This window comes from Rhea americana, unplaced genomic scaffold, assembly GCF_003343005.1.
Source record: "Rhea americana isolate MKP2758 unplaced genomic scaffold, rheAme1 scaffold_53, whole genome shotgun sequence".
In the NCBI taxonomy this organism is placed as follows: Eukaryota; Metazoa; Chordata; class Aves; order Rheiformes; family Rheidae; genus Rhea; species Rhea americana.
This window is the reverse complement of record NW_028186679.1, coordinates 1,660,853-1,685,719: the sequence shown is the minus strand read 5'-3', so window position 1 is coordinate 1,685,719 and position 24,867 is coordinate 1,660,853. Positions and strand designations below refer to the sequence as shown.

The following is a 24,867-nucleotide window of genomic DNA, read 5'->3' as shown; positions in this document are numbered from 1 at the left end:
CCACTCCTGGTGGGACAGAGTTTCCATCCTGTACAGTCTCTGGCCAGCAGCACAGAATTGCGGGAGGACTCCAAGAGGGTGCCCGTGCTGCGTAAGGCATGTTCTGTAGCGGATTTGCCCTTSCACCAGACACTGTTTTCATGTGGTTTTGCACTTTTCTGAGCTGTGGAAAAGAGGGCTGGGCTCTCCAGTTCTGACGAACATGAGCTAATTATTTCTTTCTGACACTGGAATTTCCATCTGCAGCCTTGGGAGAGGGGAGAGAGGGTTTGTGTGTCTTACCTTACCCTTTTTGTCTCTCCAGAAAGGTTTTTTGAAGACCATGAAAATGTTGTTGAAGTGCTGTCACACTGGACTCGAGATACGGAGAATAAGATTCTATTTTTGGAAAAAAGTGAAAAATATGCTTTATTTAAAAATCCCCAGGTAAGGTAACAAAATATTTGGAAAGCAGTCTGCAATTATTTTATTTAGTCCATATGTTGTGTATTACACTATTAATTTGCTCTGTCGGCTCTAAATTAAAGAGAGCAAAATGTGTACTTTCAGAAAAAAAAAACTGAAGGATGTGAAAATCAGTTCTTTCTATTCCTTTCTGTTAATTTTAAAGCATTTCATCAGCGGCATGTAATTCTGCACTGGAACAAGCTTTTAGTTAGGTACAGCTCTCAGAATTGCAGTGAGATGGGACAGTTGTAAAGATCTGATTTTTGTCAGTACTAAGGTTTCTACCACTGTTTTCACTGGTGAGCATCAGTATTTCCTTGAAGGTCTAATTTTTGAAACTACATAAAAAGAATGCTGAGTACTAAAGAGAGACTTTACCTGGAAGACTGGGGAGAAGAATTGGAATTGAGGAGATTGGGGAGAAGTAAACTGTGCACATTAACTCTATAAAATGAGGATCTCTACCCTGACTGCACCAAGCTGTATAGCACAGATCCATATACAAATCATTTCTTTCTTGTGATGTGCGGTGAAAAGCATGCATAACAGGCGATGGATTCTTTGGTGCTGTACTTTTTTGCTTTGTCAGGTATCTATTAACTTTTTGAGCATCTGGTTTGATCCTTAGGGCAGCAAGACAAAAATGAGTAATTCTTCACTGTAGAAAAAAATGAATCAAATACATAATTTGGCAGTAAAGCTCACTCAGCTGTTCAAATTTCTTTAAATTGAGCAAGTATTTCAAATAAAACCTGCAGAGAGGAGGTTTCCTTCATTCACATAACAAGTAAGCRCAGAAAGAGAAAGAAAACTTACCCTGCAGCATACGTGCATTAATGTTGACTTTTTAGTATTAAACAGCAAAAGCCAGTTTTGGAAATAAAACATACGTGATGTCTCGGGATGTCGTACTTTCTTGGGCTGTTAAACATAGGTAGCAGCAGAGGTTAGGTTGTATGTTTGACTTGTACACCAGTAACGTTGTTTGCTGTGGCCCAGGGCAAGGTCAGGAAGTGGCTCGTAGGGAGCAGGTCTTTGGTGAGGATTCTGCGTTTTTTGATTGCGGTGACCATTAGAAATAAACATGAGCCAAAGCAAAACTCATATAAGGTCCTAACTCTGTCCTGCTGCTCAGGAATGTTCAGCTTGCTCTGGACATGTTTGCAGTCTTTGAGCTTCAGCATCTCTGTGATAAGCCCTAAAATGAGCAGCCTGGGGAAACTGCATCAGTTGTGACTATCATACTGTTGAAATATTTTGGCAGCAATAAAGTCTAACCACCTGTCAGGCTCAGTAAATYCAAATGTTGTGAGGCATGCAGAATAGTTCAGTCATATCAGCACTTTTTCTTTTTGGTGGGAAATAATCAGCGTTGTACAGACAGAGCTCATGCTGGATTACAAAACGTGGTAGAAGAGAATATATGATGTGCAGTGAGTCTGAACGGTAAACCAAAGCAAATGCCAAGTGGGTGGCCAGGAGAGCATGTGGTTATATAGCTAACTAGTTACGGAAATTGTCATGTAACCAATGAGAAACTGAAATCCAGTGCTCTGGTGSTGTGTTCTGAGAACCTTGGGCCTCCTCCTCCTCCGAGCTCAGGTTATGTCGAGGTTGCCTCATGAACTCATCCTGGGAGCACCGAAATTAGAGTGCTTTTTTTGACAGAGCCAATTATAATGCAGCAGCACCGGTGATACTCGTGTTCTGGGTTAGCGCTCGTTCTGTCGGAGGTTTTCTGTGGAAATGGACGTCTCAGTTTTGTGACTTGTGATTTTTTTCTCTAGAAGAGAGCAGGGCAAGTTCCAAGGGTATTCATGCACCTGCAGTTTATTCTTAGACAAATTAGCAATTGAATTAGTGCTTTAAAAAAAAAATCTGATTACAAAGGTATCTGTATTGCATTGTTGAAACAGGCCCACCATCACCCTAAGTGGACCTCTGGAGGAGATCTGTGAGCTGTGCTATGTATTCATTATTTCTTTCTATGAATTAGACGTATACCTGATATAGATTAAACAAGAATTAATTAAATATTTCATTTTCTAAAGAGGAACTGAGGTTTTGAAATACAGGAATTGTCCTCTATGTGTGTGCTTGCAATGTATTGCTCAGCTGATAGTGGTGGCTGTTTACAGAAGATTGTCATTCGTGTCATGCAGACCCTCTCTAATATTTATCCGTGGCTTTGCTTCTTAAAACAAATTTTGAAAGCATTTGGAATGCATTTTGGAAAAAAATGTTTGCAAAACCCTCAGGTCTCCTCCTCTTCACAGAGACAGRCACGCTTGCACCCCCTCCTCACTGTAGTAGAATTTACCCCGCAGGGAATTTGCAGTAAAACACTGCTGCACGAAAGGTGTCAGTGACTCATCTGTAGAGGCGGAAGGTCACGAGTCTGTGACAAAAGAGTGAAACAGAAATACGTATCAGCACACGTGTGAAGAAAATGTCTGTAATGTAGGAAGGGTGACGCTCTGTCACGTGGTCCAAGGATGCGGTGCTGACCTTTGAGAGGAAGGTTGTCGCTTTCAACAGCTCTTTTTAAAGAGCTCAAAGAATAATTCTCAGCTTAAAAAGGCTATAATAAAATGAAGGATGTAGGAAACACTTYTGTTTCATTTAAGCAAGGTTATTTGTAAGGGAGAGCTGAGTCTGAACCCCTAACTCTAAGTGTTAGTCATGCTTTTAAATCACTGCGTATTTGATTTTTGCTTACATGAATTCTAATTTCTTGTGTTTCCCTATTGCTGGTAGAAGCAGACGAGAAATTCAAACAGTTCAAGTGACGCCACTTGCATGTTCTGTACATTTTTATGTATTTTTTTTGTCCAGTATTTACAAAAATTAGTAAAAATCTGGTTACAGTGAGTACTTTATGCTTCTGCTCCCACACACGTAAATCAAAAGCAAGAACTATATCCCCCAAACTCGTACAGTGAATTCACGTTTTGTTTCTTCCCAAAAGCAAGAGTACTGAACAGCATGAGAAGGATGTGGAACAAGAACTCCTAATGTCTGTCTTAACAGGCCAGCTATCACAATTCCATGCTCAAGTATGTATTTTGAAGACAGTGAAATCTGGCTGGTATCTAGCAGGTGATGCTTTTATTWTTAACCACCTCTGCCAGCCATTAATGACTCTGTAAATCAGGTGTTTTTCTCTCCACTGCTACTTTCTGGAGGGGACAGAAGTGTGGCACTGAAAGTGACTGTTCAGTGTTCTGGCAAATGCACAAATAAATTGAAAAGAGAGAGGAAAAGTATTTTTCACTGTGCTCCTAATATTTAGTGATCTTAATTTCTTTTTGTATTAGTATATTTCAGACCAGGGTGTAGTTTCAACTTGAAGATATTACTTGGATAAATATTTTTATTTTTCTGCCTTGGGGTGGTAGTACAGATATAGTCTTTACACAGTTTAACTGTTTCACAGGCAATTTTTAATCAGCCTGTTAAGCGCTTTGTTTGTAGCTGCATCCTTTCTTACGTATGGCTTTCATTTGACCTGTATTCCCTCTTCTTTAAATATTCMAAGATCATCATCCATAAGGTATGAAAAGTTAGGTGTAGTAGTTTTCTTCAAACATTATAACATCAAGTAAACAGAGTTGAAAATGCATTTTTGGACCTTTAAAGTGCTTTGCCTTTAGCTTCATATCCTTACCTGCCTTGTGATCTTCAGAGCGATCATAGGTATCTCCTMGTATAATCTGCATTTTTTTAGGACACTCAGCACGATACGAGACGGGCTGCAGGTGTGACCGCGCGCTGCTCCGTTTGTCCCGCGTGAGCCGTGCTGCGGTCGGCGCCCGGTCTGGACGGGCCGGCTGCAGCCCGCGACTCGGCGAGCCGGCCCGTTTCGCCTCGTTGCCCGGGCGGCTCGTTGCACAAGGGAGACGGCCACCAGCACGGAGCAGCTGCCTCATGTGCCGCGCGCTGCCTGGCCTCTGCTCCTGTGGACCTTGCGATCTCCCAGGAAGAAAACAGTTTCAGTAGACTGAGAGCAAAAATACAATCCAGGCGGCAGGAGAGGCCGAGGGAGAGGACTGCCCTGAGCACCTGCCTGGTGCTGGGTGCTGACAAGTAGCTGCTGCGTTTCAGCTTAGATGGAGCAATGTGTGAAAGGAGACTAAGGCAGAAGAGGGGTGTTATTTCATGTAACAAAATTTTTTTGCGGATACAGAGATTTGGAGCATGGCTCAGAAGGTTTGACAGTGCAATAGTTATGGCTACTGTTTCTGCTGTGATCCAAGTTTGGTTTGCTTACGTGTGACACCAGAGGATTTTTTTTTTTTTTTGGAAACTATTCAAAACCATTTCTGTCTTCTGCTGTTGTCTGAGGATTATACAGTGGAGAGAGATCTGTCCTGATTTTTTTGCCTGCCTCTCCACAAATAGGAAATGGTTAAGCAGAAAGACTGTGTGCAAAAACTTGTGGAATTTTGCAGATTACAGTACAAAGCACAAATTAACTAAAGCTGGCTATAAAATCTTTACAGGAGTTCCCTGTGTGCATGTGGAATTCCCTGTAGTGTAAAACCAGAGATGAGTCATCAGGTAGTTTTGCCACTGTCCTACCCTGCCCTGCACAAGCACAGGGGAAATGCTGGCATAATGTCTCTCATGGCTGTTGTACCTGGCGAGCAGGACACATCAAAACTGCCTCTGTTGCTAGTCCAGGGTACCCTGGCACAGGGACAAGTTCAGCAAACAACTGTTCATTTCTGCAGCAAATAACTCAAATAGAGCGCACAAAGCAAACCCAAAGACAAAGTGTGCCAGTGTGCTTTGGTTAGTTTAAACATCCCTTTATATTCTTGGGTTATCATCCCAAGAGGATGAGTACATCCTGTTAAGTAAGCTCAGCTGTCTGCCAAAAGAGAGAAACCTTCTTTTGGAACTAAAAAGCAGTTAATTCTCGCATTTGTGGACTTATGCAGAGAGCTGCCTGTAGTCAAATGTTGTTGTAGCAGTGACCTGACATCCAAAATCAAACATGCTTTTCCCAGTAGTGTCTTTGGACAGGAAAGAGTTTGCCTTTTACCATCACCTTTGACTACTGGACTTGGAATGACCTCATGTGGACACATAATCACAGAATGGTTGAGGTTGAAAGGTACCTCTGGAGATCATCTAGTTCGACCCTGATGCTCAAGCAGGGTCACCTAGAGCACGTTGCATGGATGACATCCAAGCGAGTTTTGAATATCTCTAGAGAAGGAGAGTCTACAACCTCTCTGGGCTCTGTCACTCTCACAGGAGAGAAGTTTTCCCTCATATTCAGATGGAACTTCTTGTACTTYGGTTTGTGCCCATTGCTTCTTGTCCTGGTGCTTGGCACCACTGAAGAGAGTCTGGCCCCATCCTCTTGACACCCTCCCTTAAGATATTTGTATACATTGATAAGATCYCCCCTCAGTCTTCTCTTTTCCAGGCTAAACAGGCCCAGTTCTCATAGCCTTTCTTCATAGGAGAGATGATGCAGTCCTCTGATCATCTTTGTAGCCCTAACGGGACTCTCTCCAGTAGTTCCTTATCTCTCAGCCCAGAACTGGATGCAGTACTCCAGACGTACCCTCACTAGGGCTGAGTGTTGGGACAGGATCACCTCCCTTGACCTGCTGGCAACACTCTTTCTGATGCAGCCCAGGATACCTTAGCCTTCTTCATCACATCCTGCCATGCTCTGACAACATTCCTGTATTCCTGCCAAGTGTCCCTTTTTCTACATTGTGTATACTTCCTTCTTCTTTCTGAGTTTGGCCAGGAGCTCCTTGTTTATCCATGCAGGTCTCCTGCATGACTCTGCTTGACTTCTTACTCATGGGGATGYGCTGATGGAGGAAGTGATGCTTGAATATTAACCAGCTCTCTTGGAGCCCCCCTTCCTTCTAGGGCCCTAACCCATGGGATTCCTCCAAGAAGGTCCCTGAACAGGCCAGAATTTGCTCTCCTGAAGTCCAGAGTTGTGGTCTTTCTTATTGCCACTTGTTGACACATGTGGTTGCCTCCTATATGATGAATGCTTCTGATCAAAAATAGGAGACCACACAGTAAGAAAACAAGTACAGGGTACAATCTGCTTCCCAGGTCCTCAGCCACTGGCAAATAGTAAGCACCATGTACTTCCAGATATCAGGAAGGCAGAGACATAAAGGAGGCACTCAGTAATAGAGGAAATGTGTGTTGACAAGTGAAAGATGAAATTGTACCTCTTTGTAATGTTGGTTYGGGTGACAGAGCCCTGTTTCCCTAACAAAAACGCTACTTTGTTAGTGCTCTAGCATGGATGTCATTACAGACTTTGTTTCTTTACTATTAACTGTGTAGGCACAGGGTGGTCTGTGCTTTTGCTAAATAAATGCCAGATGCTTGGACGTGAATCAGTTGTAATAAGCAAACCAAGCTTCTCCTGTTATCAGCACTGACGTCTGACCAAGGCAGATGAGTGGAGTAAAAGTGTGCCCAGGCTGTTTGTGCTGCTGTAAATCCTGTATAAGAATTTTAGTCTGTTTCTTAGTAAGGGCGGCTATTCCGGTGGAAGCCCCAGTTTCTTTTCTTATGTCCGTACTACAGATATGGCAGAAGTATAGGCTGAATTGCAGGTGGCTGTGTTTGATGTCCCCGTCTGACTTACTGTGAACTTTTAAGAAAGTCGTTTTTAAAGAACTGCTTTTGAGATCATCCACACTCCTTCCCCTTCCTCTCCTGGTGCCTTCTGAAAGCCATCTGCACCAAGCTTTGCATTCTGGYAGGCTGCTGTTCAAAACACTGCTTGAAAAAGAAGATGTGGTTGTGTGGAGAAGCAGTTTCACTTCAGATAAGCCTTTTTGCTCTAAACATGGGATGCTGGCATGGCAGGCTCACTGATTCTGTGTTTATTTCATATGATGTAGCAACAGCATGTTGCTTCCTTCGTTTGCACACTTCCCTTGTCTTTTGGTAATGTTTTGGTACTAGGGCAAGACTGCATGCACGTATGTAGTTACGTTCTCATAACCTTGAGACATGTATTTCACTGAAGAAATGGCGAGGGGATATGAAATGTCAGATAAGCTCTGCTGCTTTTCTTCCTACAGAATTGCTGACAAATTACAAAACTACAGAATTGGGAGTACTTTTTAAGTAGATAACTTTCAAAATTTGCCGAGTCTTTACAATTTTGTCCGTTTCCTAGAAAACGGGTTTTGTTGATTCCATGCCCTTTGTCCTGCAAGCCTAACTTTTTGACTAATTCCAGGGAAATCAGTAGGACTGTCCCATGCATCAGGTGTTTTCCAAACCTAAGCTTCTATTCTAAGCATCCTTTTCTTTAGAGGATGTTCAAACACGAGGGTTTTGTGTGTACCGTCCTGGCCTCTAGCCCATAGCTCCAAATGCTACTCAAYGCATGGCCTAACTCCTTGATCCACCTGCTTTCTTCCCGCGTGGCTGCCTTACTATTTGCAGGCAGCTGGTGGCTGCACTGCCCGGTCGCGCTTGCTGTTGGGCTAAGCCCATGGACATGCTCCGACCAGCATATCCCTGAGCCAGCGTTCCCACTGCYTGAAGCTGTACCTTCTTCCAAGGGTTCTGTACAATCCCTGTCCAGTGCACATTCAAAATTGTTTCKGCTGCTTGCCAGTAGGTGAGCGTATGGTTGTAGGCAGCTGGGTAYGTGAGGCTTGCTGCTTCCTTGCCTGCAAGGGCAGAAGACCTTGCGTCCTCTGAGGGCTGTAGCTTCAGAAAGCCACTCTCCCAGAGGTGGGGGACCCCTTTTGAGACATTGGCCCATGTTTCAAATGGTGATCTGGACTGCATGTGCCAATCTGTCATGGTGGTCATTTAGTACACTGATTTCTTCTTGGTTTTCAAATATTTCCTTGGATAAAAATACTTTGCAGGGATTGAGTTTTAAAAGTAGGGGGAAGTAACTATGGGTGAAGGCTCCTGAGTATAAGCGCTTGTTGTTAAAATGAAGAGCTGAAGTATGTCCAAAGCACCAGATATGAGTGAGGGCAAGCTACCAAAAATGTGTTGCTAAAATAAAAATGCTTTCTAGTTTTAATATTGTATTTTCTCCATCATACCTCAGTGTGCAATATAATGTTATGTTCTCTAACACCTCCTGTAATAATACAGGAAGCTATGCAAAATGGAATGATAAAATCAAACCTGTTGCTCCAGAAAAACAGCCAAATAAAGACAAGGCCTATGCCAGTGTTTTTAAAATTGGGGGAGGYTGTATGTACAGAGGCAGAAGTAATTTTATATTACTTTTGAATTAAATTCAAAGTAAAGAAYTAAAACTCAGGAACAGGCAGGCCGTGATTAAGTCTGTCTGTAACAAGAGGAATYCTTAAACATCTGCCTCCTGTATCTATTAGTTGGGCACCCAGGATGGAAAGGCTGAATAACTATTGAGTGGGCTTGTAGTGATCTGCTTATTTGTACCGCTGTCTCTATAACTAACATCAATTTCTTTTCTGTCTTAATCAGCATTTCTACCTGACAAACAAAGGGAAGAGTGAAAGCAAAGAAATGAATGAGAAAAACAAAGAGGCTTTACTGGAGGTAAGCCAACTTTCTAGGTTGATGATGCAGCCATCGCCAACGCTGCCCTGTAAGAGCAGAGCTTCACGCTTTGTGGGCAAATGTGTAACAACAGGAAGCTCTGTGATGGCTGATARTAGCGGTTTGGTATCTAAGGTTTAGTTTGTGACTTTGCATCTGCTGCTCACCACTAAGAATATGGATTCTATCCCKGTGTATATTTATCAAAGAAATTAAATGTTGGAGAATTATTTTGTTGTTAGAACCCAGTGCTATGAAACTGTTTGTATTTAGTATTTCTATGAAGATTAGTACCATGAAACCAGCAAAAACAATGCTGTATTAATCTGAATGATAAATCCGAATGAAAGAAATACTGTGCAACATCGTTCAGCCCTTTAGAGCCCTTGTGACTTCGTGTTCCTAGTAACAGAACTATTACCTTTAGAGTGGAAGTAGATGTGCTTCTCATGACCTCAAATTATCAGCTGTGCTAAAACAGAAAATGAATCTTTTCATTTTTTCAGGAAGTCTATTCAGTCTCTTGCTTTCCCTGTTAAAGTTTTAATTCAGTTGTGTGCTTTGAGAGAGAAAAATCCAGAGTTATAAGAAAGAAAAGATTATCTCAGTTCTCCGGGGCAAGCATTTTGGCTTTGATAAAAGTTCAGGAAAAAGATGCTGTTCCCAGGTGTCTGGGGATTCCCCAAATCGATTTCTCATCATGAAGGCACCAAATCTCAACCAGCAGAAGTCTTGGTAACTTCTAAATGAGAACATGAATTGTGTTGGCATTAAAAAATGCTCAGCAGTAGGTCCTTCAAGCAAAGTAGCATGTTTTGTTCAAACAGTGTTGCAAATGCTAGCATGCATTTGAAAGTGAAAGCAAAGATTGAGGTGGACTTTTTTCTCTAGCTGTTTCTAAAGCCCTAAGTGCTCTCTAAAGACAATCTCTAAAAGAGTAAGTATTTCTCTACAGAACCTATAGATACAGCAGCAGTGAAAAAACAAGTGGTACCAAGTATTCACTTCTGTTGCCCTCACTGGGCACATCTTTGTCTAGTAAAGGCCTTTTGCAGGTTTTTCTTGACCTTTCAGAAAACAGGCAGTTTGCAAGCCTTGTTCACCTGTGTGAGCATGCAACTAACCCAGCCAAATTACCACATTATTTCGGAAAACTTTCATTTGCTTGTCCAGGGTATTCAGCTCCCTTATAACTGCGTTTCCCGTATTCATGCATTCACTGTCACAGGAAATGTCTTTATTTTTAAAGGGAGCATTTTTCCTGCTATGTATTAATTTGCTTAAATCCATTTGTTTTGTGTAATATTATTCATGTTGCACAGGAGAGCTTCTGCAGGACATCTGTCATTGTGCCAGAGCTTGAAGGGGCCCTTTATTTAAAAGAAGATGGAAAAAAATCCTGGAAGAGGCGTTATTTTCTTCTACGGGCTTCTGGAATTTATTATGTACCCAAAGGAAAAACCAAGGTCAGGAAGCCAAATAAGCCTTTTAGCAATAATACAATTCATGGAGGTGAAAGTGAAGAACTCCCAAGGTGACATATTAAGAGCAGTGTCTGGTGCATCTGAGAGGGTTTTTTGTTTGTTTGTTTTAACTTTGGCCACGTCATTTGTGCAAATATGAGAATGTTGTCACTGAATCTTCTCACATTTCCCCCTTTTTCATAAAAGCATTAATGAAATAGCGCTTCTTCAGAAGTCAATGAGGGGGAAAGAAMAACAATACAGCGCCCGTCAGCTGGTGTTACGCTGCAAATAACGCTTCGCTTATACAGTTTCTTTGTGGAAGAATGTTTTAATAATTTTCAAATAAGCTCATTTCTTGTCACAGAAAGAGGAATCTGGCTTTGGTAAGAACTTTCTGTGCTAGTAACCATCAGGCAAAAAGCATCTTTTATCTACAGTGGTCTTTACCTAGAGAATACATTCATCTTTTACTGCTTTTTAAGATTGSCCTTTGTATAGAAAGAAGTGAGACAGAGGTGTCCATTTGACAGAATTAGATGCACTGACATTTACTATTGCAAAGTATTTTAAGAGTCTAAATTACCAGCCCTGAAGAACCAAAGCAGTCCTAGGTATGTTGCATATGAGGGCAGCTGGCTGCTCTTTTTATTGCGACTTTACTTGACCTTGATACAATGTCTTTCAGTCCTCAAATCTTCTTGCACACACACAACATCTTATTAATTAAAAATTAGAACTCTATTTGGAAAGCACTTGAGAGAAGAGAGTATTTGAGTGGTCAAATGAAAAGGCCATCTAGGAGATTTCATTGTAGACTGCCACCACCGATGGCCAGCAGCAGAGTGCCTAAGCAGGGCAAGCATGTATGATACTTCCCTAACCTTTTTTTTTCATCTTTCAGTGACTTTCCATCATAGTTGAGATGTGGAAAGTGCTTTCCTTTTTCTGCTGGTGGACTGCAAATGTAGGATCAGAGTGGAATTAGGCAGTCACCTTGCAACAGCTGTTTTGGTTTMACACTCTGTTGCCTGTCGGTCGTTGCAGCCTTTGTACCACCTTGCCTGAACTGAGCCGTAGTAAGGAACTGTGGGAGCACTCTGAACCCGCTGCCCTACCAGTCTGGCCAGTCACAGTGATTTAGCACTTTGACTCAAATTCTTTAGGAGAGAGTCATGGCTCACCTATTAGCTTCAGTAGCAGCTTCAGCAAAAGGATGTTGTGTCCATGCATCGGCCTGTCCAGATAAAGTCTCTTAGCCCAAATCTACATGGCGATTTAAGCTAATGACTGGACTCTGTGTTGGAACAGCTGAGGTTCAGGTACAGATCTCTTTTGGGGAGACAGTAATCTCTGGTAGGTGAGCAGTGTGCAGGGAAGGCATGAACATCTTAAAGCACTGCAGCAGGATTCAGGAGAGCTCCTCAGCCAAGTTCATCTGAAGTCAAGGTGGGGACACTCATGGGACTTGCCACAGTGGTTCAGCTGTGAGTACAGTGATCTTTCGTTGAGGTACAGAAACAAACAGCTGGTGAATAATAATATCTTCAGTTGCTGCAGTGGTTTAGAAATCCATCATATGATTGTGTTTTCGTTTTTTATTAAAAAGTAAAGAAGTCTGGTGTACCTTTGGCACTTTATGATGGATATAAAATATATTGCAAACCTTTGAAGATGTAGGAACACTTTCAGATAATTTTACAAACTTTTTTTTATTATTTTTTAAACAAACAAGGCATCCTTCAGCATTCTCATCTTAATTTCTTTCTTCAGCATTAGTCTACTTGCATGTGATTCAAAAAAGTGCTGTTAATGGACAGGACTGCAAAACAGCAGAACTGAAATTGCAGACAATTTAAAAATTCGTTTCTATTAATCTGGTCAGGTTAAAATTGCAGAAGTAGTGGCAATAAGTGTCTTTGATTGTCCCTTGTGTGAAAATATGTTCGTTACTTAGAAGAAAACAACAACTGCATGTATATTAATTTTAGCTGCCGTAAACAGGTCTAGATAGGGCTAGATAGAATCTATCTAAATAGAATATGGAGACTTTCCTCTCCTCAAAAATCTTACTAGCAAACCCAGTTAACTGCGGAGTTTATAAATGTATCAGCATAAATAAACCCAGCTGAAGGGCCTATCTTAATAAAACTAACAATAAGAATGATAGCAGCACAGAATAATCATCATATGCTGAAATATAACCCTGTTCTTAGCAATAGAAAGGGAACGGGATTTATTCTCTTTTTTCACGGTTTTCAGGATTTCTCAGTTTAGCCAGCAGTGACCAGCTGACAGGGCCATTTTTGCATTTCCCTCCAAAGGATAGCAAAAGATATGCTTTGTGTGCAGAATTCTTCTGCACAGAGAAGTGTGCCAGCAACAGATACCTTGTTACTTCAGCAACATGTTATGAGTGAGTAAATATTATGATAAACAGAAAAGGAATGGTGCCAGGAAATTTGAGAAAAATCAAAGCAGAACAGATGAAATATGTGTTTATTTCCTGATGAGAGTTTACATTTTTTAACCAATATGAAGGAAAAGCAAGATMCTAAAGTAATTTAGAACACAAAACCTTTTTTCTCTCCTCAGAACTGTAAGGGCACGATTAGGTCTATATGCATTTTACTGAAATTATTACTATGTTTCTTCTATTCAGTCTTATTAGTCTTTAGCCCAAATCTGCACACAAAGCACGGAACCACAGTAAAATCAGAACAGCAGAAAAATGTTAGTGGTACGTATTATTCTCAATATATACTGACCCTCTTCCAGTTGTTAGATTAAGAGTGCATATGCTTAAAATTCTTCTTTAGTCAACTCCATGACAATTAAAAAAAAGTAAAAAAGCATCAGCATTCATGCACTTTGAAAACAGTCCTTTAATGAGCCGCGTATCAAAATTTAATTCCCTCTAACAATGGTGTGTTTGATTTTTATTTGTAGACATCCCGAGATCTGGCATGCTTCATTCAATTTGAAAATATGAACGTTTATTATGGTACTCAACACAAAGTGAAGTACAAGGCACCTACAGATCACTGCTTTGTTTTAAAGGTAATATACAAGAAAAGGTTCTGCAAATGTCATATACAATTTTTTTCATATGTACATATGTTAATATCAAACTCCAAGGATCCTGATCTTTTATGGGATAGAATGCCTTCTGCAAAATTCTGGCTATTTTCTACTTCAGTTAGTTCTTGATCAGCAACATACCCTAAGAATCTTCCTAATTTTAAGGACTGATAGTCCTATGATTATGGTGTGATCATAGCTATTGAATAATTTGTTGAACAGTGATGCAAAATCTTGCGGAAGTACACATCTCAGATTGCATATTTTGTAGCAAGACTATTGTTGGCAGGACGCCCAAGGCCTTTGTTCACCCACTCATGTGATACCACGACGTACCTGCTGCCATTCCCGTTGGTAAYAACGCAAACAGCCTGGGAATTCTGCCTTCCTCTCAGGAAAGGAACAAAAAGCCATGGGTTACCCATAGCTCCAGGTAGTAGGAATGGAGCTTTGTGGTCCCCTGGAGTATTGTATGTTTCTAGGGCATTATACTGGAGTAATTAGATCTTGATTTTTATCTATCATTAATGCAATTACTGTGTACAAGACAGAAGATAATCTTGTTGCTGCTTCTCTATCTAAGTGCTTTGCAGCACAAACAAGATGTTGGAGAGCACAGTATCTTGTCAGCTCAGAAAATAGTCACAGGAAACAGACTCACAGAAGAGGTCAGTTATAACACCACATTTCTGGTTGTAGCTGCACGTTTCTAGCACTTTGTACAGTTTCAAAATGTTTGCTAGCCTAATTTACATGTGGCCAAGCAGAAGTGGTTTATAGGCTCAAACTAATTTTCTGTAACAGATGTTTCTAATTAACACAGCTGAGATGTTTAACTACTGCAATTCTCCACAAATGTCTCTGCAAAAAAGGCTTTATCGTTATTTTTAAAAAGGGGTGCTCTTTCTGAAATCAGCAAGTAAGTTTTATTTCTGAAAAACACAAACTTAAATAAAAAAAAGGGTCCCTAAGATGATTAAGGAACTGGAGYATCTCTGAARTGAGAAAAGARTGAGAGAGCTGGGATGGTTTAGCATGGAAGGYTCAGAGGGATCTTATCAATGTGTATAAATACCTGGTGGGAAGGTGTAGAGAAGATGGAGCTAGACTCTTCTCAGTGATATCCAGTGACAGAAGGAGAGGCAACRGGCACAAATTGAAACACAGGAAATTCCACTCAAGCATAAGAAAACACTTTTTGACTATGAAGGTGGAACAGTTTGCCCAGAGAGGTTGTGGAATCTCCATCTTTAGAGATATTCAGAACTTGACTGGACATGGTCCTGGGCAATCTGCTCTCGATGACCCTGCTTAAGCAGGGGTGTTTGGGCCAGATGCTGTCCAGGTGTCCTCCAACCCAAAGTATTCTGTGATGCTGTCATTCTGTGAAAGTCTGTCTTTGGGGGTCGGTGAAAGAGGAGCAGCCAAAGCCCATGCGAGCTGTTCTGTGAGGATGGCTCCAAAATCAAAGGAGATTTTTGCATTTTGGAAAATAGATCAGTCTGCAGCCCATATTAGCTCCAGTAAGCTATTCCACCATTTGGAAAGTTTTTGAACAGTAGCAGACTACTACATTTTTTAGGAACTTGTATTTTTCTGAGTGCCCTGAGGAGCTCTTTGGAATCTGTTGTCTTAAAGCAGTTAGCAGTCATCTGCTAAGTTACTTATTTTGCTGTGTCTAAAACTTAACACGGCACTGCTCAGCTTAYAGGCAAAAGATCAACTTGTGCTTTACAGTGACGTAAAAATACAAGAATTTAGCAGTTACAGCAACATCTTGTTTCTGTGCAAGGCAGAAAATCCTGCTGAATTCAGAACCAGCTTTGAGCACTGAGTTGACAAAGCACCCAATTTATTTCTGATGCTGCTAGTTAAGTTCACTGGMATCCTTACTTCAAGAATAGAAGAAATGTTCTTTGTTCATTCAAGGGGTAGCAAATGGCCAGTGAGTTGGTCTCAGCTGGAGATGAACGTGACCTCATGTTTAAAGGAAGCATCCCTTCTTTTCTGCCAGTTGCCATTTGAATAATGAGCTCTCTGAACAAATAACTGGSCTAAACTCAATAAAATTGTATCTGCATCTTAAGGTAGAACATTTGTACCTGCTTTCTATCTCATAATACTTGGGAGAAAAAATACGATATTTCTTTTCACCTCCTCCCCAACCTTGGTCATCTCTGTTTAAAGGAGGGAAGAGCCCTCAAGAGAGATTGTATGAGAGAATTCCTAACATTTTTGCACCTATATGCAAGGGACTGTCAGGAATTTCTGGGAAAGAAGAATGCTGTACCTAATGCTAACGACAACCCTGGCGACATGATTTTCTAGTCATTCTAGAATGACTACCAGTCCCAGCTAACACACAGAATATGTACCTAAATGCAAAACCAGTGAGCAGGCAGCTCCCTCTGTCCTGTGCCTTTCCTAAACCAGCCATTTAATTTCAACTTCATTTGTCATACCTGGGCTAATTTGCTGGTGCTGGCTTGGGTGCTGACAGTTAGACTGCTGGTGTTAACAGCAACAAGATTATGCACATCATGGGCTGGTTGCTTTGATACTTAGTCAGCAGATGGGATGCATTTTGGAGCCTGTGATGTTGGCAGCTGCATCCAGACCAGCTAGCTTAAACTAGCTCAAATGCAAATACKCTGGGCTGCAGATCCATCCTGAAGAGGATGTTCTTCCTGCAGCTAGAGAATTATGATGAGTTGTCAGTGCTTGTTACCCATAATTTCTCCCTGTCACACCAGCACCCTATTGTATATCCTTTAGCTCAGATCAAAAATGGAGGATTTTGTGTGTGTTAAGTATAAAGACACTGAGGAGATAATGGAGAGAAGTATCCTTTGGTAGTTGAGCACCAACTTAACAATGCATCTCAGTGTCTGCTAGCAAAGGAGAAGACATTTTGCTCAGCTCATTCAGGAGTTTCATTTCAGAGGCAGAAGAAAGCCCAGCTGAGACTAACCAAAAAGAGCACAGGTGGCTCATTGGTGTGGACCAGAGCAGCATCCCCTTTAGCTGTCCCTGTGCAGCAAAGCAGTGACTAATCCTGAAGATGAGAGTGCAGACAAGGGCAGAGGGGCCAGTGGAGCTGGATTTCAGGAATTCTTAGGCCTAAATGTAACATGAAAATTTAAAGATCCCACCCTTCACTTTGACATCAGATAAAATCGGTCTTTTCTTAGTAGCAAYGAGTGGGTACAATGGAACAGTAATATCATGGCCTGAGGAAGCTATCCCRGAACCTCAGTGTGCAGAAGAGAGTAAAGAAAAGGGCAGCCAAGTGTGAAAGAAGACGCTCACTAAACCCAGCCTCTGCGAAGGTCAGGGCTGTGGATCTGTTGCCCAGCRGAGGAGAAGGGAGCCGGTGGCAGCACGCTTTCCCTGCCACCCCGTGGAGATGGATGGCAGCTCTTGGAAGAGAAATGGAAAGGGAACAGAGATCTCTGTCCATGGAAGARGTAATTTTGTGCACCACAGCAAGTGCACAAGTTGGAGGGGTTTGGTTCCTTAAGTCTTGTTTGCATTTACAAATGCAAACATTTATATTAACATTTTTATTCACGGATTCCCTGTAGATCTTCTTTTTCACCATTTACTACATTATTTGGGGAATGCTGTAGAAATGAATGGGACCTTTTGTGATTTATTTTATATTCAGAGACTGAAAGCCCTTGTCAACAAGAGATTCCACCTTGAAGGAAGGCATCTGTTCGTCTTCCTAGTGACAGTTTCCATTGCACTGAACAGAAATTGTGATCACAGTAAAATGTAAAGTTTATTTTGTGTGTTGAGTGTGTGTGTGTGTGCGTGCTAGCCCAGGAGCTGGTTTTGTTGTGCCATGTTTAAAGTGCTTCAAAGCAGACAAAAAGCAAGGTAATCTATATGCAAATTTGCTAGTTTAGCCAGTCTGATGTGCCAGTGACAAAGAGTGAATTTAATTATAGTCTATTGGTGCTGGTTGTGCTTGAGTAATCTGGAGGTAATGGTGCATAATGCTGAATTAATCTAGGATGAAAAAAAATGGTTTCCTGGGGATAAACTGAGACAAAGGCAAATCATCCTCTATTTCCACAGATGTGATCTATAGAAGTTTTCCTGGTGTAAATTGGAAGCTACCAATTTTTTTAAAAAATTCTAATGACCCACAGAATTTTGGAAGTAAATTTTCAAGAAGAATAGCTTCTGTTTCCAACAGTGGAGCTATTCCAGCAGGTAATTTGGTGTTTAGTTGCTCCACTGCTCATTCCTTCCTCCTCCTACCGCATGTGCTCCTTTGCAGACTGAGTCATTTACATAACGCATTCAACAGAATGGCGTCTAAGGGCGTAGAAGATGGGTTTTAGCAGTGTTTGAGACAGAAGATAGTGGGAAGAAGAACAAATGATTAGCAGAGGAAACAAGGATACACAGCAGGAAATTTTCTAGTTCTTTATGTGAAAGTTTTGGAAACTATTGCATTAGCATGAATGCTTCAGATAAATACTTCAGTTTAAAATTCATTGTTAGATAAACTGGAAAAAAAAACAAAAGTAGAAATATTCTTTATTRYAGAGCACTTTCAGGTATATGGAAWTAYGGWCTTAGTATGTGYACACAATTTTGCAAGAAAATGTGTAAACAATRTAGAGAATAAGGACAGGGAATGGAYRGTGAGAAAAGGAGTATAATAGCATTTCTGTTTTATTTGCTATGTAAAGCTGTSCTCTTTGTTTACAATAGCTTTTTTCTTTCTAATTAATTAAAAATGTTGCCTCAGAAATTAGAGAAATTTAGGTCTGAAGAATAATTCCTTATAGTTGCTATTTCATCTTTACAGCTCATGCACGTGTCTTCAAATGATCAGGTAAGCCTGGTCATTTTAATGCAAGGAGGGATAGCATCAGGATTTGACTGCATTTAACAGCAGGCAGCGGATATGAAAGAGTCTGGAGCCATTTTTCAAAGGTGCTGGGTATCGATTCTTTCAATCGTAGGAGTTGTGAGTTCTTAGCTTTTCCAGGAAGCAAGCTCAAAATAGCACAAGTTCATCACCAGAGTGTAAGGTATCCAAAAACAGTCATCATTTTTGGAAAATTTGGCCTAAAGCCAAAGCTTTTGATCCAAAACTAGTCATTTATTTTATGCTTCCGGCTATTGTTTCTGCCTCAGGGAGTGAACAATGATTCGCATATTTTTGGGCAAGGAATCCAACGAGATGCCTGAATAACTTCAGTTTACTTTTCATCTTCCATGTTGGAAGAAGGTGAAGTAAGAGAACATTTTATTAGGATAATCTCTGATTTCATGCACACACAGCCTGACCGCTTTTAGTCATTTGTTTTGGCACAGACCATAGAAACCACATCTTTCAGTTCCCATCGCTTTAGGTTTTCAATGTCTATCTTGTTTTCTTTAGGCAAAGAGTTTACTTTGTATCTGCAAATGTAATCAGAGCACAAATATTTTTTTAAACCTCTCAAAAAATAAGCTCTTTATGTTCAAATGCTTTCTTTATCTGTAGATAGTTGATACTTGTAAAGGAGACATTCAGTAAAAGGAGAATACTCAATTCTGTTCCAAACCCYTTCACTGCTTCCCTGGTGGAGCACAGCACAACCTTTTGCAGCCTCGTGTTTGAGGTGTTCCGGCCRTAATGAGTAACTGATGTCCAACACTTCCAAAAATCAAGCCAGACTTTCACCTGTGTCAGTTTCTCCAGCCATAAAGTGTCAATGATGCTACCAATTCATMATTATTAAGAACTTTGTCATCTATAAAGGGCATTGCAGTTAGACTATATTCCATTTCAGTGCCTATATGATTGTTTTCCAGGCATTATACCATGGGAAATTCTTTTTCTGTGAGAAAAATTCTAGAGTCCCTTTCTATTTGCATTTTACCACTTTTCATTCAGACTGTGACTTCTGAGGTCTTCCAGCCTCAGCCGTTCTGTGAGGTGACTGCTTTTTCAACGTTCTCCTTTATAATTCAGTGTTATGACAGTTGTTTCAGARGAAAGGGAATAAACCTTTTCAGAGAACGTATTTTCACTTTGCTGACAGAGGATTGTAATAACCTTTTCTGCACACAGTATGCACTACGTAACAAAATAATTTCTCTCTCTCTACATGTGAGGCATGTAAGCTGTGGCATACCCAGGTTAGTGTTATTTTGTCTAAAGATGCAGTATTTTCTCATGTGATCCTGTCATGACTGACATTGCTACAACCTCTGCTACTCTCACAAAGAGGTTATTACAGGCACTATACATACAATTTAGCAAAAATGAGCATCCATAGGAACCAGAGCACCTTACCTCTGTATTCTGTAGTAAACAATTATCCTGAGACTCAGGAGCTATGAGGTGAGGAAATTGTTTTACATGGATCTTCACATCAAGTCATTATTTCCTGGGACTGAAGGCTGTCCCAATTCCTATCTGAATTGAGCATCCTAAGTCACCATTTTTATGCAGTATTTCATGAATTTTGCATGTCACTTGAAGTTTTTGGTGGAGATCTGAACTTGTAACAGTTGTGGTCAACAGCAGAGACTTCTGCCACTTGTGCAGACAAAAAATGTCACTAACCACTACTTCCCAAGTGAGCAAGTTCCTGGAGAGATGTGTGTGTGACAATTCTTAGCCAAAGCTTTATGCTTTCCTATCTAAAGTTGCATGTTTCGTGTATCTGCAGTCCACAGGAAGCCAAGTATGTCCATTTGAGCTGCTTTGTAGTAATCTCTTACAGGTATGAACCTTCGGTGTTGATCTTAGTGCTTTCTGATGTTCAGACCCATGGCCTGGCTTTGTACAGAGGTGCAGCAGGCAACCTCTGCTCTTGTAGCATGTAGCAGGCCTGATCCAAAGCCCAATAAAGGTGGGGTTGCTTCCAGCCTAGTGCAGTGGGCTGTGGGTCCAGTACAAAGCTGTGTTTCATGAATTATAGGTAAAGTTACCCATAAAAAGAGAGCCARTGCCAAGAACTCTCTTTTTTTCTGCCAGAGTGATAGTATGGTTCTTAGCTGATGCTAAGAAACAAACTGCCAGCAAGGCTTTGAGGCATTTAATGTTCCTTATGGGAAGTAGATGTTCAGCATATTGCTAGTTTGGRTCCTGATTGACAGAATATACTTGTGACAATCATGGTTCCTGACTGGAGTAATTTGATCAAGAAACTGACTGAAGTAATCTAGAGTAGACCTCCCTGGCGAATACCAAGAGTTAAGTTAGATTGTCCTAGCAGAGAGGACCTCAGAAGAATGACTGCATGGACCAGGAGTCTACCAGCTGGAAAAGMGATGACTTGTCAGGAATGTGATGTGGGTTTCTTGGCTTGTGAGTGGCATGGAGAGGTAGGGCTAGGGATCAGTTGGTCAATGTCTCTTCCAAAAGAAGAACATAAAGTGAAGCTAGTAGCATCCATATTCGGAGCAAAAGGAGGTGTTTCTCCATGGATTGTGTAATAGACTGTGAAAATTGTTACTAGAGGTTATGTTGTGGATGCCAGAAGTTTATTTGGGCTCAAGAAAAAGCTGAAGTACCTCAAAGAGGTACTTAAGATAAATCTGTGGAACAATCTAAATACAAGTAAAGCACATTCTGCTCAGAAAATCCCCTGAGCTGAAAACAGTTGCAAGCAGGGAGAGTACTGAGAAGGAAGTATCATGTAAGCTTGTCCTCTTCTTTCTCTTCTCTCATTTATGCCACTGTCAGAGTGAGGTTACTGGGCTCGAGGACAGTTGATCTGACCCAGTACAGATGTTCTTGTGAAACTGAGATTTTGGTGGGGTACCCYAGCAAGAAGGCCTGCAGCAGCCCCTCTGAGCTCCCAGAGCAGATTCCTGTGGCAGGGTTGTCCGCCACCGCCACCTGGCTTGCTGTATACCATTTCCTCCTCTGCTCTGTTTATGCAGAGTGTGCTTTCTCCCAAATGTTTGCATGAATTGTCTATTAAATTATAGATTTTTTTCTTTTAATAAGAAGTTGGTAGATGTGGTTTCTGAAAATGAGGGGAGATATTTGGGGTCATTGGACTGTTCTTAGTTGTGAAAAAGGAGAAGAAAATCCTTGCTTTTATCATTTTGAAAGCTTTTTGATGCCATCTGCTGGGTTCAGTAGGACATAACACATTAGAGCAAGATTGCTAGGTGCTGATTGAAAAGAGCTTGAAGAGTTGAATTTATCCAAGGTTGCAGTGTCTTTGCTTGCTTCTCCTGGTTCTCTTGGCTCTGTTGGTGGTAAGGCAACCCATGTCCATGAGATGTGTACTGGGCTACACAGATAAGTGCCTTCTTATAGTTTCCTTTAAGTGATATTGTTAAGACTGACTTGTCTAATGGTTTTAACTGTGTTTGGTCACACAATCAAGAAATGGTAGAAGGAAACAGGGAGTGTTTGTCAGTGTGTCCTGTCCTTGATGCAGGAGTGGACACTGCTCTGAGCAGCCCAGCAGCTGCCTGCAGCATGGGCAGATGTTGGGTTTGCTCTGCAGTTTGGATGTCTTGGGGGCAATGAGATGATATCCCCGGGCTGCAGCATGAGATGTCYCTAGCTCTCACCTTGCGAGTGCCCACGAGCAAGCTAAAAGAGTAACGTATCTATGGCCCGTCCAGAGGACAGCACATGTTCGTAGTGCAGTGCAGATGGCCAGCTATGCATCTGGAGAGAAACAGGGAATTCAGCTGTGACAATGTCCCTGTGACCTGTGTTCAGACACGTAGCGAGTTTTAATGTAGTTACCACAGCACTGGCTTGGGACGCTGCTGCTGCTGTGAGTCCCCGCTACAGCAATATCCTGATCGCCGGTGTGTTCACTCTTGCTCCAGAGTTTGATGGTGCAGGATTTTGGCTTCCGCACTGGTTTGCACAATCCCATGGTCTCTCCCAGCCCCTGCTGCTCATGCCCTCCCCACGCCACCATGCACCCTGTCCCCACGCTGTGTGTGAGGCCATGCTGTACACTGCTGAGTTTTAAAAAAAAAAAAATCCTCCAGCTTGACAAAATGGGTTATTTTTAACCCAGCTCAGTTCCTTTTTTCAGTTCCCCACGTGGCCTCACAGACAGTTGGTCAGCAGAAGCGAGGGAGGGCTGGTGTCCACAGTGCTGGGGAAGGAGCAAGATCTCTGCTCAGCACTGCTTTTGAGGCTCCTGTGTCATCCAGCCATGGCCAGGGCTGGGTGTCCACGTCGGGGAAGTCCTGGACACCAGCAGGTGCCTGCAAAGAGACATCTGGCTGCTGCATCAGAGCCGGTGTGGAGGAAGGGCAGCCCGGGCCGTCAGGCACCGCTCTGTGCRGGCCCCGGAGGACGTGGCCGGGCTCTGTGCTGCCCTGCTCCTGGGCCTTAGTGATGCATAGAGAACGAGGATCCTTGCTGTTGGGTGRGAGTAAGCTTTGAATTTTCTACTGCTCAGGCAGAGAAGAGAGTGGTTTGGTTCTATCCTCAGAGCATACTTAAGTGCACTTTGAGCRTTAACCAAGTTTCACTAACTGTGCACCTAAAATTTGAAAGAATATTCATCAAAATGAATGCCTGAATGWGGGGTAATGGAGCCTTTGGCTTTGGTTTCATTTTTTTCCTTATGTATCAAGAGATGGCCATGTACAATCTCATCCATGAATCATCCATGCTACTAAAATCTGCTGTAGCACAGGGAGCAAACTCCTTCTGAATTTTACTGAGGATATTCAAATTGCAGGCAAGGAGTCAGCCTGACATTTTGGAAGTTTTTGAATTGCAGTAGTATGCTGCTACACACCATACTATGCTGAGCAGTAATGGAGAGGGGTTAGATTGCGTCCGAAAGAACCAAAGGAAGAGGTTTAACCGATGCGTAGGTTTCTGAAACGGTTACTTCCGACAGTACTGCATCGTGAATAATCCTCTAGCTACAGCATGCAACAGTTTTACAGAAGTCTTGGCAAGTAACAGCAAGAGTAAAGCAGAATAAAACTTGTAGGAATAAGGCTAGAACTAGACAAAAAGAAAGGCAGTGAGTTGAGAAGGGAAAGCCTGTTTCAGCTGAGAGTTTATGCTTATCCAGATTTAACATRCTCTTTGAACAGTAATCCTGTCCAGCCTTCAGGCTGGATGCCTTACAGACGGCAAGCCCCAGGGAGAAACATACTTCCTTCCAGTGTTTATACATTGAGTGTTGGACCTTGAACCATGGCATTTCTAGACTTCATTGACCTCTAGATCACTACTAGATTTCTATAACTCTTGAATTCATATTATAAAGTATTGAAATTATTTCAAGCAAATGCTCCTGTTGATAATTCACATGTAGTTAGCAATCACCATCTGTTTCATATTTTCTTATGCTCTGTTTTTACTTTTCTTTTCAAATCACTGTTACGTTAGCTTGGTACCATTAGGCAGCGTTTGCACCAATGTCAGTGTGGTACGTTCACTCTTTTGTATTGTGACTGATCTCTGTGTCTAATTGCATGAATTAATATCTTTCAGCACCCTAGGATTCAGAAGGAGTCACAGTATATCAAATACTTATGCTGTGATGACCAAGCAACTCTGCATCAGTGGGTAACGGGTATAAGAATTGCCAAGGTGAGATTAAAAGTAAATTCCTTTAAATATGTTTCCTGTGCAATTGTGAAGTCTTGCCTCCCTCAGGTGATCACCAGCTGGAGATATGACTGCGCCGAGAGTGTACATATATATTCATGCTAATTTTACTGTAGAAAGGAGGAGCAAAAGGCCATGCTTCAGCATTTATGAAATGCTCCTGTACACGAGTTATCAGTATGTTTTTCCCATTAACAAGTAAGAGCAAATTTTGTAGCTACAAAATTAACATACTCCTAAAACTCATACCACGGATACGTGGCATAATAGTAAGATGCTGCAGTTAAAGACGGGCAGGCTCTGGTCAATCCGACTGTGACATTTTAAAGACACTTTTACCTAAATTCTCTAGCCCACCCTCTTCAAAAAGATCCCAATTCACAGCCCGTTTTATTTACCATAAACCACTCAGGGGTATGAGTTTATACCAGTATACTGGGCTATGAGCTGCTGTTGTTAGATATATATTCTTTTATGCCAGTTCTGCTGCGAGGCAACATCCAACAAAGGTGCAAGTTGGACAGCAAAGTAGTTCATGTCTGACCTTGCCAGAGCTTTTGTTTGGGATGCTAGAATTCAGCATCCCAAGTCTCCAGTCTGAAAATGTAATACTTGGAAAGCACTGGAAAAGGGTATTTACAGAGCATGGTTGGTTTTAAAGCCAAATTTCAAGATGTTTACAAATACTGAAATGAACATAAATTGTGCGAGTGATATTAGTAGGACTGCATCTGGCTGTGGGGATTC

At 41.6% G+C, this 24,867-nt stretch overlaps 1 protein-coding gene across 1 annotated transcript in view; it reads left to right on the top strand.

Annotated features, from left to right (window-relative positions):
* APBB1IP (amyloid beta precursor protein binding family B member 1 interacting protein) overlaps positions 1-24,867 on the top strand; it is a 62,518-nt gene that overhangs the window by 30,498 nt on the left and 7,153 nt on the right. The window contains exons 7-11 of the mRNA XM_085318303.1: positions 305-426; positions 8,929-9,003; positions 10,326-10,469; positions 13,416-13,526; positions 24,004-24,102. Coding sequence (XP_085174429.1) covers positions 305-426; positions 8,929-9,003; positions 10,326-10,469; positions 13,416-13,526; positions 24,004-24,102 — 551 coding nt within the window. The remainder of the gene's footprint in view (positions 1-304; positions 427-8,928; positions 9,004-10,325; positions 10,470-13,415; positions 13,527-24,003; positions 24,103-24,867) is intronic.